The following is a 16,623-nucleotide window of genomic DNA, read 5'->3' on the forward strand; positions in this document are numbered from 1 at the left end:
AGTAAGAAACAGAATGTGGTTGCCAGGTCAAGCGCAGAAGCTGAGTTTAGAGCAATGGCACAAGGTGTGTGTGAACTTTTATGGATCAAATTATTGTTGCGTGATCTAGGTATTGATCAGACGGACTCCATGCGGTTATACTGTGATAATAAGGCCGCCATCAACATCGCTCACAATCCAGTTCAACATGACAGGACAAAACATGTTGAGATTGATCGCCACTTCATTAAGGAGAAACTCACTAGTGGTATCATTTGTGCTCCCTTTGTCCAGTCTGGTGAACAACTTGCTGACATTCTCACCAAGGGAATTGGGAATAAACCATTTCATGACATCGTAGGCAAGCTGGGCATGAGAGATATCTTCGCACCAGCTTGAGGGGGAGTGTTAGCATATTATATTAAGTGTTAGCATATTATATTAGCCGAAAGGCACACTAGGGTCTGTCTGTAATCACTGTAATCATTTTATGCACTCAGGGATAGCACTCAGGGATCATCTTGTAAATTGCATTTCTTGTAAACCCTAATCTTCTTTTATAAATAGGGGGTGATATTCTATCATTCCCAAGCTGGTTACCCAAGCTTCATAACACACAAAAAAATTTCTTAGTGTAATTTTTCCAAACGTAAAATAACACTAAAAAACTACTTAGTATACTTTTTCCAAACGTAACACTCACGGTTTCAAATTATACATTTATCCAAGGCTTAGTAAGGAATTTTTGTACTCCTTTTGGAATGGTTTCAAGAATCCCACACCCTTTTGGAATGATTTGAAGAATCTCACATCCTTGTTTTGGAGTGTCACATTCGAATATTTCGTTTGGAAAAAGTACACTAACGAATTTTTTTGCGTATTACATTGGAGCTCTATTATCAGAATCTTACGATTCGCGATTTGATTCACGATTCAATTCATAATTTTTGCAAAATCAATACGAATCTATAGGTGAATCTATTTTAGAAGAGAATTTGTAGTAAATTACACGATTCACTATTTGATTCACGATTTGATTCACTCTTTATGATTCATGCAATTCTTGAAACTATCATGTCCAACATATTTTCGACCCTTTCTTTCTCTATCTTTTTAGTGAAAATGACATAATACAACTTCTAATAGCGTTTAATACCAAAATAACCAATATATATACATGATTTGTTGTCATTTTAGTGATCATAGAGTTTTTAATAGGATCCAATCAAATTCAGTCATATCCAACATGTTTTTAGCCTTTCTTCTCATTTCTTTCCTTTAAAAAATCATAATATATCTTCTAAAGATGTTTAAGATTAAAGTAACTTACACCATGAACTATCTATTGTTGTTTTATTAAATTAAATATAGTTGAATATTACATGAGTGGGGTTAGTTATACATTTTAAAATATTTTAGACTTTAAAATAAAAGATCATAAATAATTATTTCTTATTGTTTGGTCATTGTTACTTGGCAAAGTATGTATACTTATTGTCCAAATATCAATATTGTTGTCAGATTATTGTTACTTTGAAATTGGTTGATAAGAAATTTTTAGAAAAGGGAAAGGTAAGATGGTGATCTTAGACAGAAAACTTTGTTAACTTCTTACTTACTAAACTACGTGATCATCATACAAAACAACATTTTCATTGATTTAAGTCCAAATATTTCATATTCATAATATAAATTTAGCATCCAAGTGTGTAGACATATTTTTCTAAGTAATTTAGAAAAAGGGACCGAATCTTTACGATTCACGATTCGATTCAATTTGTGATTCGGTATAAAGCCATTTTGATTCATGATTCGAATCCCGATTTGACAACTATGCATTGGAGTGCTACACTAAGTAGTTTTTTTGGAGTATTACGTTTGAGTGTTACATTGGAGTGTTACAAATTGAAATTCTACATTTGCTCAAAGCTTACTAAGAAGTTTTTTATTCCTTTTGAAATATTTGAAGAATCCCACATTCTTTTGGAATGTTTGAAGAATCCAATATTTCAAGTCATTTTTGTACTCCTTTCAAAATGTTAATCTTACACTTCAAGTCCTTCCAAATAAAAAAGATTTCCAGACAAAAATTCATCCCAAATTTGATTCTCATAGGTAGTGTATCTTACCTTTCTAGCACAAAAAAAAAAAAAAAAAAAAAAAAAAAAAAAAAAAAAAAAGAAGAAGAAGAAAAAAGAGAAGAAAACATAATAGAAACAAACAGGGGTATAACTATAAATCTAATTTTCAAATAATATATTAAATTTACCTTTTCAAAATCAATGGGACTAATTGGTCTATAAGAAAACTCTTGGGACTAATTGGATCACTATTCCTCAAGATAGGATTTATAGGTAAATTTTCCTAGATATAAGTATCAATAGAAAAATTCACAAATAAAAATAAAAATAAAGAAAATAATAGATTAAATATTAAAAAACGAGCAACAATGGAAAACATAACTGACACCGATGAAGCACGGATACTTCTACAAAGTAGCCGTGGTCGTATCTTAGCCGTACTGGATATCAATATCCCTTGGATACTTCCAAATGCGTATATGATACTTCTTAATGTATTCACAATTAAAAATTAATTTATTTTATTTCGAATTAAGTATCGGATATTCTAACTAGCTAATATATCTTGAAATTAAGATATGACATTTCTTGGGTAGTATTGTAGAATAATTGTTAAAATAGATGCAAGAATAATTTCCAATAATTTGCATACTCGTTGCCTAGGAAAATTTGGGAAATAGTAAGATTAAAGCATGTCAAACTTGGTCCAAGTTCATGTCCACATAACATAATCTTAATCTGTTTACATGATTATGTTATAAATTTGAAATTGAGAATATTTTAAGATAATTAATAGTTTGTTACAAGTGTGCTATGATAAATTAATTTTTTATATACATACACATGTACAAGGGCCCGACACATACATTTTAGGGTGTTCACTTGAACACCCTGGAAAAAATTATACAAGTATATATATCTCGAATTGTTAATTGTCACATCTGAAAGAACACTCTTGGCTTGATCTGAAGACTCTAAACCCACTCCACCAAAATTTTAAACACCCTTTCTATAACAAGTCTACTCCAATCCAAAAAAGTTTGATTAAGATATGCTTAGATTATTGGTTTTTTATGAGCTGAAGTGTCTTTTAAATGCCTTCTGATTTTCTGAAGACTTCCATTTGAGTTGCGTGTTTAAAATGCTTATTGATCTTTGTGTTTCTCTGTTGGAAGATTATGGCAGTTGGTCTTATTACGAGGACAAGTGTTTTGAGCTTGATTGTGCATCTATTTTTTATTAATAAAATTTTTTACTTGTCCAAAAAAATGTTGGGTTAGCGACAAATAGCCCGCTAAGGTTTATGAAAAATATAATTGACTCCCTCACATTCTGAAAATTACATCATACCTCTTGAGATCTAAACCACATTACAATGTCCCCCGTCCATTAATTCACAATTAGGTCAACTAATGAAATTTTATGATGTCAGCATCAAAATAATTTTAAACTACCAATTTCAACAATAATGGTCTCAATTCAACTTGGAGTAGGAGGTAATTATTGGAAATCGAAGCAAATAGGGTCATTCGTGGCAAGGGCAAGACAACTAAGGAGGTTGTCAAAGTACGTTTTGCTAGCTTGGGGGTGGCGGTGATTTGAAGCCACATTTGGCTGAGTTACTTGTTTACAGTCCAATTCTCTAACCAAAGTAGCACAAACACAAATACACGACACGACACGACATTGACATGTCGATACATTAAATTTCAAAAAATGCAAAACACGATAAGTCTGGGACACGTTAAAATTTTATATTTTTATAAATTTATTTCTATGTTAAATTTATGAATGGTTTATTCAAAGGGGGGAAAAAGCAACATAAAGTTAATTAAAATTAAAAAGTAACATATATTCCATAACTTAACTTTCAAGTTGCCATTCATATACCAATTGCAATGTAAAAAATGCATAACAATTGTAGAATATAGAAATACAAAATGATGTATTCATCTTATAAATGGTTCAAAATATATTTAGAGTGAAAAAGTTGCATTCCAGAGAGAGGGGGGGGGGGGGAACACATTGTAATTTATGAAGAAATTCATCACGTAGGTTGTGTTTGGAGGGTTCGAAGTGTCACCTAAGTGTCCAATATTATGAATTTATATTTTTAATTAAGACATGTTAAAGAAGTGTCGGACATGCTTTACAAGGGTTCACAGAGTGTCGTGTCTAACACGATGCACCTCTTACATAGAAACGCCCATGCTTGTTGGCTTCAAACATATCCTTAGAGAACATTAGAGGTCCATATGAAGAAGGTGACAAGTCATTGTTATAATTGAAGACTAGACAAGATAGAATTAGGAATAAGTGTATTCAGGAATGGGTAGAAGTAGCACCGATAGAAGATAAGTTGAGAGAGAATCGATTGAGATGGTTTGGTCATATTCAACAAAGACCAACAGAGGCAGTAGTGAAGAGATGCGATGCTGTAACGGTAGATGGAAGTGATAGGGGACGGTGTAGGTTTAGATTAACGTTGGTTAGCATTGTAAATAGAGATATGAACCTACCTAATTTGACTAATGAAAGGGCCTTTGATAGGGCCACGTGGAGAAGAAGGATTCATGTAACCGATCCCATTTGATGAGACTTAAAGCTTGGTTTGGTTTGGTTTGGTTTTTACATAGTTCCATAAAGTTGGAATTGAGAAGATCCAACAAGTAAACACTCATATAATTAACATTCAACACGAAATCCGTTGGATAATCTTCTTCTGAAGTGAATGATGATACCTCATTGTATGAACTTAATTGTAGTAGTTAAACCATGGAAGTGTCCTTAGTTGTTTGGTTGTCTTGCTAGTACTCTGTTGTTGTCAATGGATTTAGTTTTGAGTGGCTGTGGACTAATAAAGACCTTGGAGCACCTCACTGCCTAGGTCTGGACCACATGAGACCCATTCTTGGATTAGACATGGTTGATGACGCCATGTTGTACTTCCTCTTATTCTTCTCTTTAGATTGGTTCTTCTTAGAAGTAGATGTAGTGTACTAGTCATGGACCATTTTTCCTAAATTGATGTTTCAATAGTTCTTGATTCCATTGTCCGGGCGACAGGAGTTATGGATTGGGGGTGATGGAGAAATGGTGACATAAGGCAAGGTAGAGGCGGGGGTGGTGGAGTGGTGGGGAAGGGTGGGGAGTGGTGGTTGGGGGAGGTGGGGCCTATGCCATGGAGAAAAATTATAGATGAATTTGAGGAGGGAGGGAAAGAGACGAGGAAAATATAGGCCTTGTTTGGTTTGTATTTGAGAAACATGTTTTGAGATAAAAAGTACGAAAATTTGTTTGGTTTGGTTTTTTTTCAAAAGATGTTTTGAAAAATTATTTTGAAAGAGTTTTGGAAAAAGTGATTGATTTGATGTGTATGAGAGAGAGATTTGTTTGAAAAATTTGTAAACCAAACAAGTTTTGGAAAATTTTTTTGGAAAGATTTGTTTGGTTTGATTAACTTTGAAAACTTATTTGTAGAGAATTTTTCCCAAAATTTTTTCCGAAACACAAACCAAACAAGGCCATAGTAATTTTTCTTTAGTATGGAAGGGTAATACGATCATTTTACCTTTTTAGTTAATCATGTTAATTAGAAACTGCGACATGGAAATCTAGGACTTCCCAAATGAAAAGGAAGAATTTGTATTTTTATTTTTATTTTTTTTTGAAAAATAAAATTTATTAAAGAAAGAGCATCAAGAAGATGCTAAAGAATACAAAAAACAAGAGTTTTAAAAAGGAACCAAACTAGCCAATCACATCAAGGAAATCTAAAAAGGTAAACAAATTAGGATCCACATGCCCCAACACCCAACCACAAAGAACTTGTAGAAATATGTCTTCTAACCAAGACACTGAACGGCCAACACCCTGAAAAACATGTTGATTCCACTCCAGCCAAAGCCCAAGCCTTGCGATGCCGCTTCCCAACCCGACCCTCTCCTCAACTCCAAAGAACCTCCACCACCCCTTTCCGCTGCACCCACACAACTCCAAAAGTAGAAAAAAGAAGCATCCAGAAATGATAAGCTACCGAACACTGAATCAGCAAATGATTCATGGACTCCGCATCACCACAACACCAATTAACTAAGATATGCCCATGCCGAACCAAATTGTCAATTGTAAGGATCCTGCCAAGAGCCGTTGTCCACACAAAAAAAGCCACCTTTGAAGGAACACTTGTAACCCAAACCCGCCACCAAGGAAACTCCCTCGCTACACCACCACATAAAACTCGACGAAAAGAGGACACCGAAAAAACACCTTTAGAACCCAAGGCCCTGCCAATCCAAAATATCCTCCACCCTCCCCTCCACATGCAACCTATTGAGAAAGCCTAATAAATCCAATAAATGACCAAACTCCCAAACCTGAACCTGTCGACGCAACCCAAGAACCCAAACCACCCCATTTCCAACCCTAGCCCTACCCAAATAAGAAGCCACCATAGCATCCGGATTCACAGCAAGTAGAAAAATCAACAAAAATCGAAATTCCAAAACCACCTCACCACACCAACAATCCCTTCAAAATCGCACTCTATCTCCCGAATCCACCCGGAACCAGATCTGCTCCCAAAACTCCCCCTTACGTAACCAAATTCTCTTCCACAAACCACACCCATGAGACCCACCCACTCTCCCTGTGCTCCACTCTCCCCCTAACCAACCCATACTTCACCGCTACCACCCCAGGCCACAACTCATCTCTTTCCCAAGCAAACAAATTCCTTAACAAAGCAGAATTTACAGTCCGCAACCTCTAAACCCCCAAGCCCCCCACCTCCTTTGGACTACAAATGCCATCCCAACTTACTAGATGACACCTAAACTCACCCCCATTACTACTCCATTAAAAGTCCCGCTGCAACTTCTCCGATGAGCCACAAACACTGAAATGACATGCACCGACATGAAAGAAGTTGGAAGACTACACAACACACTCTTAACCAATGTTAACCTCCCACTCTTAGACAAATACTGCCTCTTCCACCCCCACCAAACGATGTTGAACCCTTTCCAGTACACCATCCCACACTACCTTCGCCTTAAGAAGCCCCCAAAAGCAGCCCCAAATACGACACTGGCAAAGTAGACACTCTACAATCCAAAATAGCCACTAAAGTCTGAAACTGATCCACTACTCCAATCGAAATCAACTCCGACTTCGCAAGATTCACCTTTAGCCCGGATACCGCATCAAAACACAACGAAGATGACCCATCTACTCCTGCTCCGCCCCACAGAAGATCCAAGCATCATCCACATACAAAAGATGAGAAACAACAAACATGTCTTCAGCGCAGTCAAATTTGTCGTAGACAAAGATGATGCCAAATTCTTTTGTTTTCATCTATGAAGCACGGATATGGACATGGACACGGACACAGATACGAGCACGGGACACGGCAATTTTCAAAAAATGGGGACACGGACATGGCGGGGGACACGGCAAATTTTTTTTTTTTTTATAAATATTTTTATTTTAATACATGTTAATTATTTTATTTATTTATTATATTTTTTAAATAATATGTTCTTGTTAATTTTTTTTATTTTTATTTTACATACATATATTTGTGTTCTTTTATTAATATGTATAAATATAGATTATATAAGATATAAAATAATATATACTTATATATATTATATAAGATATAGGTAAAATTATTTTGTACTTATATATATATACTAATACGTATACATAAAGATAAGAACCAAACAAAGGCTAGATAAGACAGAGAGAAGTCAAGAGAGAGAAAGAGAGAAGAGAGTGAGATCGCGAGCTTGCCAGAGGCGACGGCAAGAGAGAGAGAGAGAGAGCGATCGAAGTCGAAGGAAGGTCAAGTCGTTGAAGTTGAGAAGACGAAGTCGACGGGAGGTCGTCGAAATCGAGAAGAAGAAGTCAGCGAAGTCGAAGAGAGGTCGTCAAAGTTGTCGCTGACCAGGTCTGTTCTCCTTTACTCTTCTTTTTCTTTTGTTTTCCTTTACTCTTATTCTCTTTCGTGTACTCTTCTCGTTGCGTTGTCCAAATTCCATGTCCAGATTTGGACACGCGTGTCCCCGCCGTGTCTCGGCCATGTCCCTTGCAAAAAATAAATTAAATTAAAGGGACACACCATTTGGCGTGTCCCATACGTGTCCCCGGCGTGTGGTCCAACACCGCCACGGCATCGAAAATGGCGTGTCCATGCTTCATAGGTTTTCATTATTTGAATGGCAAGGGCCCTACATTAAGTAGCGACTTCGAGAAATTTTATGAGGGTATTTCAAAACTTAAACTTTACAAACTACTAATTTAAACTTCTCAAATCAAACCAAACCTTAAAACCCATCAAATGGGATCGGTTACATGAATCTTTCTTTTCCACTCGACTCTATCCAAGGTCATTTCGTTAGTCAAATTAAGGAGACTCATATCTCTATTTATTACACTAGCCCACGTCAATCTAGATATGCCCCTTCCCCTAACACTTCCATCTATTGTCACTGTATTGCATCTCTTCACTACTACCTCTGTTGGTCTCTGTTGTATATCACCAAACCATCTCAATCTATTCTCTCTCAACTTATTTTCTATCGGTATTACTCCTACCCATTCCTTAATATACTCATTCCTAACTGTGTCTTTTCTAGTCTTGCCACACACCCGCCTTGGCATCCTCATCTCAGCAACACTCATATTATCTACATGTTATTTCTTAGTTGTCCAACATTCTATCCCATACAATATCACTGGTCTAATAATCATTCTATAGAACTTTCTTTTTAATCTAATGAGTACTCGTTTATCGCACAATACCCCAAATACACTCCTCTACTTAAGCCACCCTACCTTAAATCTATGTACCACATCTGCTCCAATCTCCCCAGTCGTTGTGATAATCGATCCTAAATAACAAAAAATGTTCACTCTTAGGTAGTTTTTGGTTCTCAATCTTCACTTCTCCTCTACTTCCATTGTTGCTATTACTAAAATTACACTCCATGTACGTTGTCTTAGTTCTGCTTATCCTAAATCCTTTGGATTCAAGCACTTCTCTCCAAGTCTCCAACTTAGTATTAACTCATTCTCTAATCTCATCTACTAATCACAAATAAAAAATAATGCTAATATATTGATATTGTATTGCTAGACAAGAAAAAGTTACCATTAGCAAAAACACAATAAAAAAAAAAAAAAAAACTAACTAAAAATTTTAAACAATAGCAACAAAAAATCTGTATGCTAGAGAGAAGAAATAAAGCAACAAAGAACTGTATACAAAAAATAAACAGAAATTACCACCAAAAAAAAACCCAAGGTTCAACCTCAATAACATATCAAACCGTAACTTTTTAATCATTTCAATTTAAACCCTAAACTTCTAAAATGGTATCAATTCTTACCATCTATTTGTATCCATTAGTTATAACTAATGAAGGGGCAATTTAGACATTTTAACCAGTTTTTTCTCCTTCATTACTGTTGACAAACGGGAGATTCTATTTGCACACCACACTATCTCAATACACACTATTTGTGCCGTTCGAATATCAACTTCCGAACAAAATACAGATGTTTTGATATCTACATCCGAGCAAAATACAAATGTTCAAATATCAATTATTGAACGGGATTTTTGTTTGAACAATTGTTGATATTCGAACATTTTTGTTTTTGTTCGAAAGTTGATATCCGAACGACACAAATAATGTGTACTGAGATAAAGTATGGTGCGAGAATAGAATTATTCTTGACAAACACCTCTCACCTTTACCGTCATCCATCACCACCCCTCATTTTTCCTAACCCACTACCACTGCTCCATCCCATTTTCCCATCCCCCGCTAATCCACCCATTCCCTAACTCACTCTCACCTGTCTCAGTCATTCCCTAGTCCATAGCCACTACCACCATCCAGCACCAACGAAAAAAAGTAATTAATTGTTTGAATTTCCCTTATTCCATTAGTTACCATTTTAAATGTCGAGAGTTTAAATTTAAACAATTAAAAAGTAAGGGTTTGATTTGTTATCGAGGTCAAATCTCTAGGGGTTTTTTTTGTAATTTTTCCAAAAATAAGGCCTCGTTTGGGAACAGGCTTTTTTAGTAACTTTTTGACTTTTTGGCGAAAATGTGATGTAAAAAAAATTAGTATGTTTGGGATGACTTTTTGACTTTTTACGAAAAGATGTGCAAAAAGTAGAGAGAAAATGGAATCTTTGACTTTTTTGTATGAGTTGTTGGCTTTTTGATTTTTTTAGTTACTTTTTGGCTTTTTGGCTAAAATAGCCACTTGCCAAACGAGGCCTTAGATTGAACAATGAAACCCATGAAAGAAAACAAATTCATAAATAAAAAAATCACCTAAATGTTTCACCATATATTTTCACTTCATATTGTGTGGCTTCTCATATGGCCTGATGGGTTTTACAAATTGTTTAACATAATGGACTCGATGTATGTACATTACATCTATTGATGTGAAGAAAATGCAATGATAATAACAATTCTCAAAAAAACAAGAGGAAGTGAAGAAATAACATGGAAGATAAAACTGTGTGTGTGTGTGTGAGAGAGAGAGAGAGAGAGTTGTGTTGAAAAGTGAAGGTTTATCTTAATTTTCAACCTAATTCAACTAAAGCTTATAAGCTGATGTTATTAACAACTTTTTAATTTTCGAGAGTTAATGGGCTATGAGTTGGGAGCAATGTTTTAAAAAGCTCTAGGCGCATCGAGGCGCCAAAGTCACCTGGAGCCTAAGCTCCGAGGCGCGAGGCGAGGCGCGCGCCTCACAAAAGCGAGGCGCAAGTTATAAAAGTTAAGCAAAATATTAATATAACACAATTTTCAACATAGAAAGTATTTAATATGTATATTATTAATTTTTTTAATAAGAAGAGCAAAGAAGAAGAAAAAAAATAATTAATTTTTTAAATATATATTAGTTTATTTATTTATTATATTTTTTACATAATGTGTTTTAATTAATTTTTTTTATTTTATTTTACATACATGTTTATTTTTTTATTACTATGAATAAGTATATATTATATTTTATATATTATATAAGTACATTATATATTATATATTATATAATAGATATTATACGTATTATATAATATTATATATATATATATGAATCAATTATATATTATATATAAGTATATTATATATTATATAATAGGTATCATATGATGTATTATATATATATATATATGAATCAAGAAACAGAAGCGAGAGAGAGAGAGAGAGATCGCGATCGTGAGCCAAATAGATGCGAGAGAGAAGACGACGAAAGAAGAGAAGAGAAGAGAGGAGAAGAGAGGAGAGGAGAGGAGAGGAGAAGAGAAGATGAAGCAGAAGAGAAGAAGCAGAGACGAACCTGAAGAAGCTCAGATCAGTCGATTTCAAAGCTCAGATCAATCGATTCGAATAAGTTCACCAACAAATTTGTATTGTATAAGAGTTTTAATCCTATGTGGCTGGTACACAAACACAAAATAGGTCAGCCCTAGCCGAAGCGCCCGAAGCGTGCGCTTTCAGCCTAGGCGAAAGGCGCACGCCTCAGCGCCTTACGTGCGCTCAATGCGCCTCGCTTCGTCTATTTCGAGCGCCAACCCTGCGCCTCGCCTTGCTTAGCGCCTAGGCGCGCGCTTTAAAACACTGGTTGAGGGCATGGAGTGGGTGTTCAAAGGAGTGGGCTAGGGTATTCAAAACTACAAATTAGACTGATTTAATATATATACACATACGGCAAGTTCCATTCATTTTGGGGTATTCAATTGCATACTCATTCCCAAGGGTAGCACCGCCCCTACCTACATTTCAAATCACAACGGTAACATCGTTGCCATTTTTTATTTTATTTTTGACCATTACTGAAAAATTAGTGTCATTTTATTTTTATTTATATTTTTTACTATTGCAGTTATTAAGTAGGTGTTTGGCATCTCCTAAAAAAGTCAAAAAGTAAAAAAGTTACAAAAAAAGCAAAAAAGTTAACACTATTCACATGTTTGGGAGGGAAATAAAAGTCTGAATAGACAGAGGATAAAAAGACATATATGCCCTTGGTACACTCCCCTTCCAACAGTGCACTTTTTGGTGAAAAAAAAAAAAATTCAAAATAGTGCAGCACAGTGCACTGATGCGGCTGACACACAGTGTAGCACATCACATTCATTGACATGCACGGACAGTGCTCAGAAGGGTATTAAAGTAATTTTGCTAGTTGATACAATATTTTAATACAGATTTTTTTATAAAAAGTCAAAAAATTATCCTAAACATACATCTTTTTTTCCACGACTTTTTTAGCCAAAAAGTCAAAAAGTACACTTATATAGTTCATCCCAAACAACCCCTAAAGCTTTTTTTAAAAAATTATTTACCATCTATAAATTTGGAGTTGAAAAGTCTTTTTTTTCATTCACACTATTTTCTTTTTTTTTTTCTTTTTTTTTTAAACTGTTGCATTACTCTGATTTTACTTTTTTACCAAATAAAAAAGTGTTTACGTAACAATTAATCAAAATTCTGAATTTTGTTTACAAATAAATATTTGATTGAAAAGCAATTATTTTAGAACAAAAAGATACTATTTAAATGTGATCAAAACTATTTTAAAATGATATTAATTCTAGTTAGTACAATAAAAGAGTTCAAAAAATTTTGAAGTAAAAATAATAAATTCGGCATATTGGGTGAAGTGCTTTTTAGAGAAGTCAAATTTGCAGATGTCAATTTACCACCTTGGCCTTCAAAAAAATTGGGCATATGAATTTTTGAAGGTTTGAATGGAGATGCTCTTATGGATATAATCTCTAAAAGATTTTTATTTTTCAATATAATTTTTTGAATAAGAGTGATTTCTTATATAAATTGTAAAATTTAAATTTTGAGTGTCTACCCCTGCCACTACATGCATAATGTGATATGTATACACGTACACAAACATATCAACGTATCCTTAATGTTCCACTATCTTAATTTCTTAGAATTTGCATATCAACATATTCATATTGTATTGTACCTGTATTATATATCCACATTCATGCTTCATAGACCAGCATTGAATTGTGCTGGCACCATGACCAAGCAACTTAAGGAGAAAAGATCTATATGCATCCCTCATATGCTTACTTCTTTGGCTCTTTCATCTTCCTCCACTATCATTTTTTTCTCTCTATAACATTAGACTTTCAACCTCTTTGACTTCTCTAAAGATGTTGTACATAGTATAAATCTATGATGATAAGTATATTATTACTTATGTTGCAAATTTATTCCAACATGCCTACCCTCTTCCTAATTGATTCCAAACCGATTCTATGTTTCATCTCACATATAATTTTAATTAGCTGTAGTTTTGCATTTTGCTTCCATTCTAATAATGATGCTTAGAGACAGAACTACGTCGGGGTTAAGGGAGGCCATGCCCCAACCCCAAAGTTTTAAAATTTTATTATTACCTCTATAGTTCATAAGTATGCGTAAAATGCAAAATAAGATAACCTCCAAATTTTATGAAAATCATTTTACTAACTCTCTATTTTATTAGTATTTCAAATGTATAATGAGATGATCTCCAATTGTTTCACATCCTAGTTAATACCATCAATGTAACTCCAGAGGATTAGCCTAATGGGTGCAGCTTGGGGCCTGGGGGCTTGCTTCCTCCAGGTCTTAGGTTTAACTCTCATTAGGTACTATCAACTCATTGAGACCAAGCTCACTGGCTCTGCCCAAGATTTGCCGATACACGTAAAGGGGACGCTTTGCGTGGGTCCCGGGATTAGTCAACATACGCGGAAGCTAGCATGGACACCCGATCATCAAAAAAAATAAATAAATACCATCAATTTCATCGAGTCAATTTTATTTATACAAGAGATACATGCCACTTCTTTTAATTCTTTTATTTTAAAAATCAAATAGGAATGTATACTTTTAGGCCCCATTTGTTTTCAGAGATAGAATGGAGGGGATTCATAGTGAGGGGATTCATAGTGAGGAATTGTTAAATTATTTTTATATAAAATAATAAAACAAATAAAAAAATATAAAAAAGTAAACATTAATATTTAAAAAAAAATCCCAATATATAAAAAATAAAAAAAATTCTAATCCCCTCACTATTTTTCTAATACCATCTCTATCTCCTCCTTACCAATCCCCCTTCCAAGGGGACTACTAATACCAAGGGATTAATAGTCCCCTCCCCATCTCTCAAAACAAACACCCCATTAGTAATACCAAGGGATTAGTAATCCCAATTCCCTCCCTATAACCCCAAACAAATGGGGCCTTAATTTGTTAGATTATTGTCAACCAATAAAATGACTTAAAACGGTGGTCTAGTTGATTATATACCAAGATTTAATTAATAGTTCAAAACTTTAGAAAATAATGAGAAAAAAAATGACATGTTAGATTTACTTGTTTTTCTCCAATTGAAATTCTTCTTTCACAATGCTATGTAAGAAATTATCTTCGGATTAGCCATGTACCAAAACTAACTCATTTTTTTATTTTTTATTTTTTATTTTTTATTATAATTTTACCCTAATATGAAATTCCAATCCTACCTCATTCCTACTCTTATAAATCCTAACCCTAACCCCACCTTCTCCTCAGGCCACCACAACCACCTCCAACAATCCTCCTACACCCTTCACCGCCACCCCCCAGCTTCTCTCCAGCCACCCCCAGCCACATCCCCATTATACCCCTCCCCTTCCTTCCCTGCCCTTTCCCAACCTCCCTATCCCTTCCCCTTATTCTCATCCTCCTCCCCACCACCACCTAGATCATCCTCATCCGTCCCTGACAGCCCCCACCCATTTCCTCCCCATTTTGACAACTACAGCCCCTTCCCTTCTACACTATCGCCTTAGTGCACACAACACTCTCCCCTCTTTGAAACCTTAACCACAAAAGAGAGAGAAGGAGATAGTGATGGAGAGAGAGAGAGAGAGAGAGAAGAAGAAGAAGAAGAAGAAAAAGAAGAAGAGAGAGAGAGAGAGAGAGAGAGAGATGGTGTTTGCAGGTGGAAGTAGAAGAGCTGAGGAGGAGGAGGAGGAGGAAGAGAAGGAGAAGGGGATACAGGGGGTGTCAAGGAAGGAAATTAGGAGGCCAGGGAGGGGGATGAGCTGGAAAGGGGCAAGTAATTGGCCGGGAGGGTGGGTATGGGAAGGTGGGATTAGTGGATGGCCTGCCAGAGGTAGCAATGGCAGCTGCCGAGGTTGAGGTGGAGGTGGGGGTAGGGTTTCACATGTTAATGATGATAGCAGAAATGGGAATAAGGTAGGTGCTTAAAGAAAAAGAAAAAAATTCAAAATTTTTAAGGAGCCCAAACAAATTCGTTGGGTTATTAAACGCTCTGCTTTTTATGAACACATCGTGACAATTTCTGGTTCTGACACTCACTATGCTCTATTTGATTTGACCAAAGTTTCTACAAGAGTAATTTGCAGCTGACCCAAGACACAGCAACGTTACTTCTCCAAACTTCAGGGAAAAATATCACTTATCAAAACAAAAAAAACACCTCAGGGTAAAACATCCATTTATATTTTTACAGGTGCACCGAAAGCGGGGTTGATCTGCAAATTGTTTCAATGTGATTATAATCAAAATTGAATGAGCCTCAAAAACTGGAGGCACAAAAATAAAAACTAAACATTACAATGTGGCAAGTAGGTGTTCTTCACCCGGTAGCAATTGGGAAGATAATTGTGAAACCACCACAACCAAGAATTGACAATGATACTTACATGCATATATATACATACATGAATGCACACATGCTAATTCAAGAAGAGAGAGAGAGAGAGAGAGAGAGAGAGATCTTACTCTGCCTTGAGGCCGCCAATTGGAGACAACTTCACTACTGGACGAAGATGGAGCCTCAAATTCCTGATGACGAAACTCACATAACACCAGAGTTCGGGGCAAATAGGCCATCAAAATCTCAGTCGTGGTCTCTGTATTCAAAGGAACACTAGTTTCATTCTCCATAGAATCTCCCCTGTACTCCACAGAATCTCCTTCTTCGGCTCTCAGAATCGCAATCCAATGGTTCGACACCACATCCGAAGATTGCGAGCATCGAGAACCCCTCGGATCACCCAACGCCATCCAAGCCAAAAAACCCTAACCCTACCAAAGCTCAGTTACGAAATCCCCAATCAAATATCAACTTTCCAAAGAAGAGACCAAGAATCTTTCGAATCGAGCTTTTATAGATATATATATTTTCTCTGGAGCGTGTGTGTATTTTTAGTATATACAGCCAGCCACTGTGTATTTTTAGTATATACAGCCACTACTAGATTCCGCGTCTTTGTGTACGTAAATTGTGAGATTAAAAATAAATAAATGAATAAATAAAGGCAAAATTGATGGGGAAACAAACTGCCCCTTCGTGAAAGAGTGAAAATACATACCCCTGTTTTATTCCCTACTATTCTCGGCTGCTGCTTTCCAACTGCATGATAAGGAAGTGTAAACATGGGTAGACTTCCACTCCCTGTGTACCCCCCCTCAAATCACACTATTGCCCTTCTATTT

At 35.5% G+C, this 16,623-nt stretch overlaps 1 protein-coding gene across 7 annotated transcripts in view; it reads right to left on the reverse strand.

Moving 5' to 3' along the window:
- LOC114305677 (regulatory-associated protein of TOR 1) overlaps positions 1-16,348 on the reverse strand; it is a 50,365-nt gene extending 34,017 nt beyond the window's left edge. For 3 of the 7 annotated variants that reach the window (XM_082920010.1, XM_082920009.1, XM_082920007.1), the window contains exon 1: positions 15,907-16,318. In XM_082920010.1, the coding sequence (XP_082776136.1) occupies positions 15,907-16,191 (285 nt within the window). In that variant the 5' untranslated portion in view covers positions 16,192-16,318. Of the gene's footprint in view, positions 1-15,906 lie in introns of all 7 variants that reach the window. The other 4 variants (XR_014364120.1, XM_082920008.1, XM_082920011.1 and 1 more) reach the window with 4 other exon arrangements.
- Between the last annotated feature and the right edge of the window lie 275 nt (positions 16,349-16,623).

Source organism: Camellia sinensis, chromosome 3 (genome assembly GCF_055761805.1).
Source record: "Camellia sinensis isolate YWXY chromosome 3, ASM5576180v1, whole genome shotgun sequence".
In the NCBI taxonomy this organism is placed as follows: Eukaryota; Viridiplantae; Streptophyta; class Magnoliopsida; order Ericales; family Theaceae; genus Camellia; species Camellia sinensis.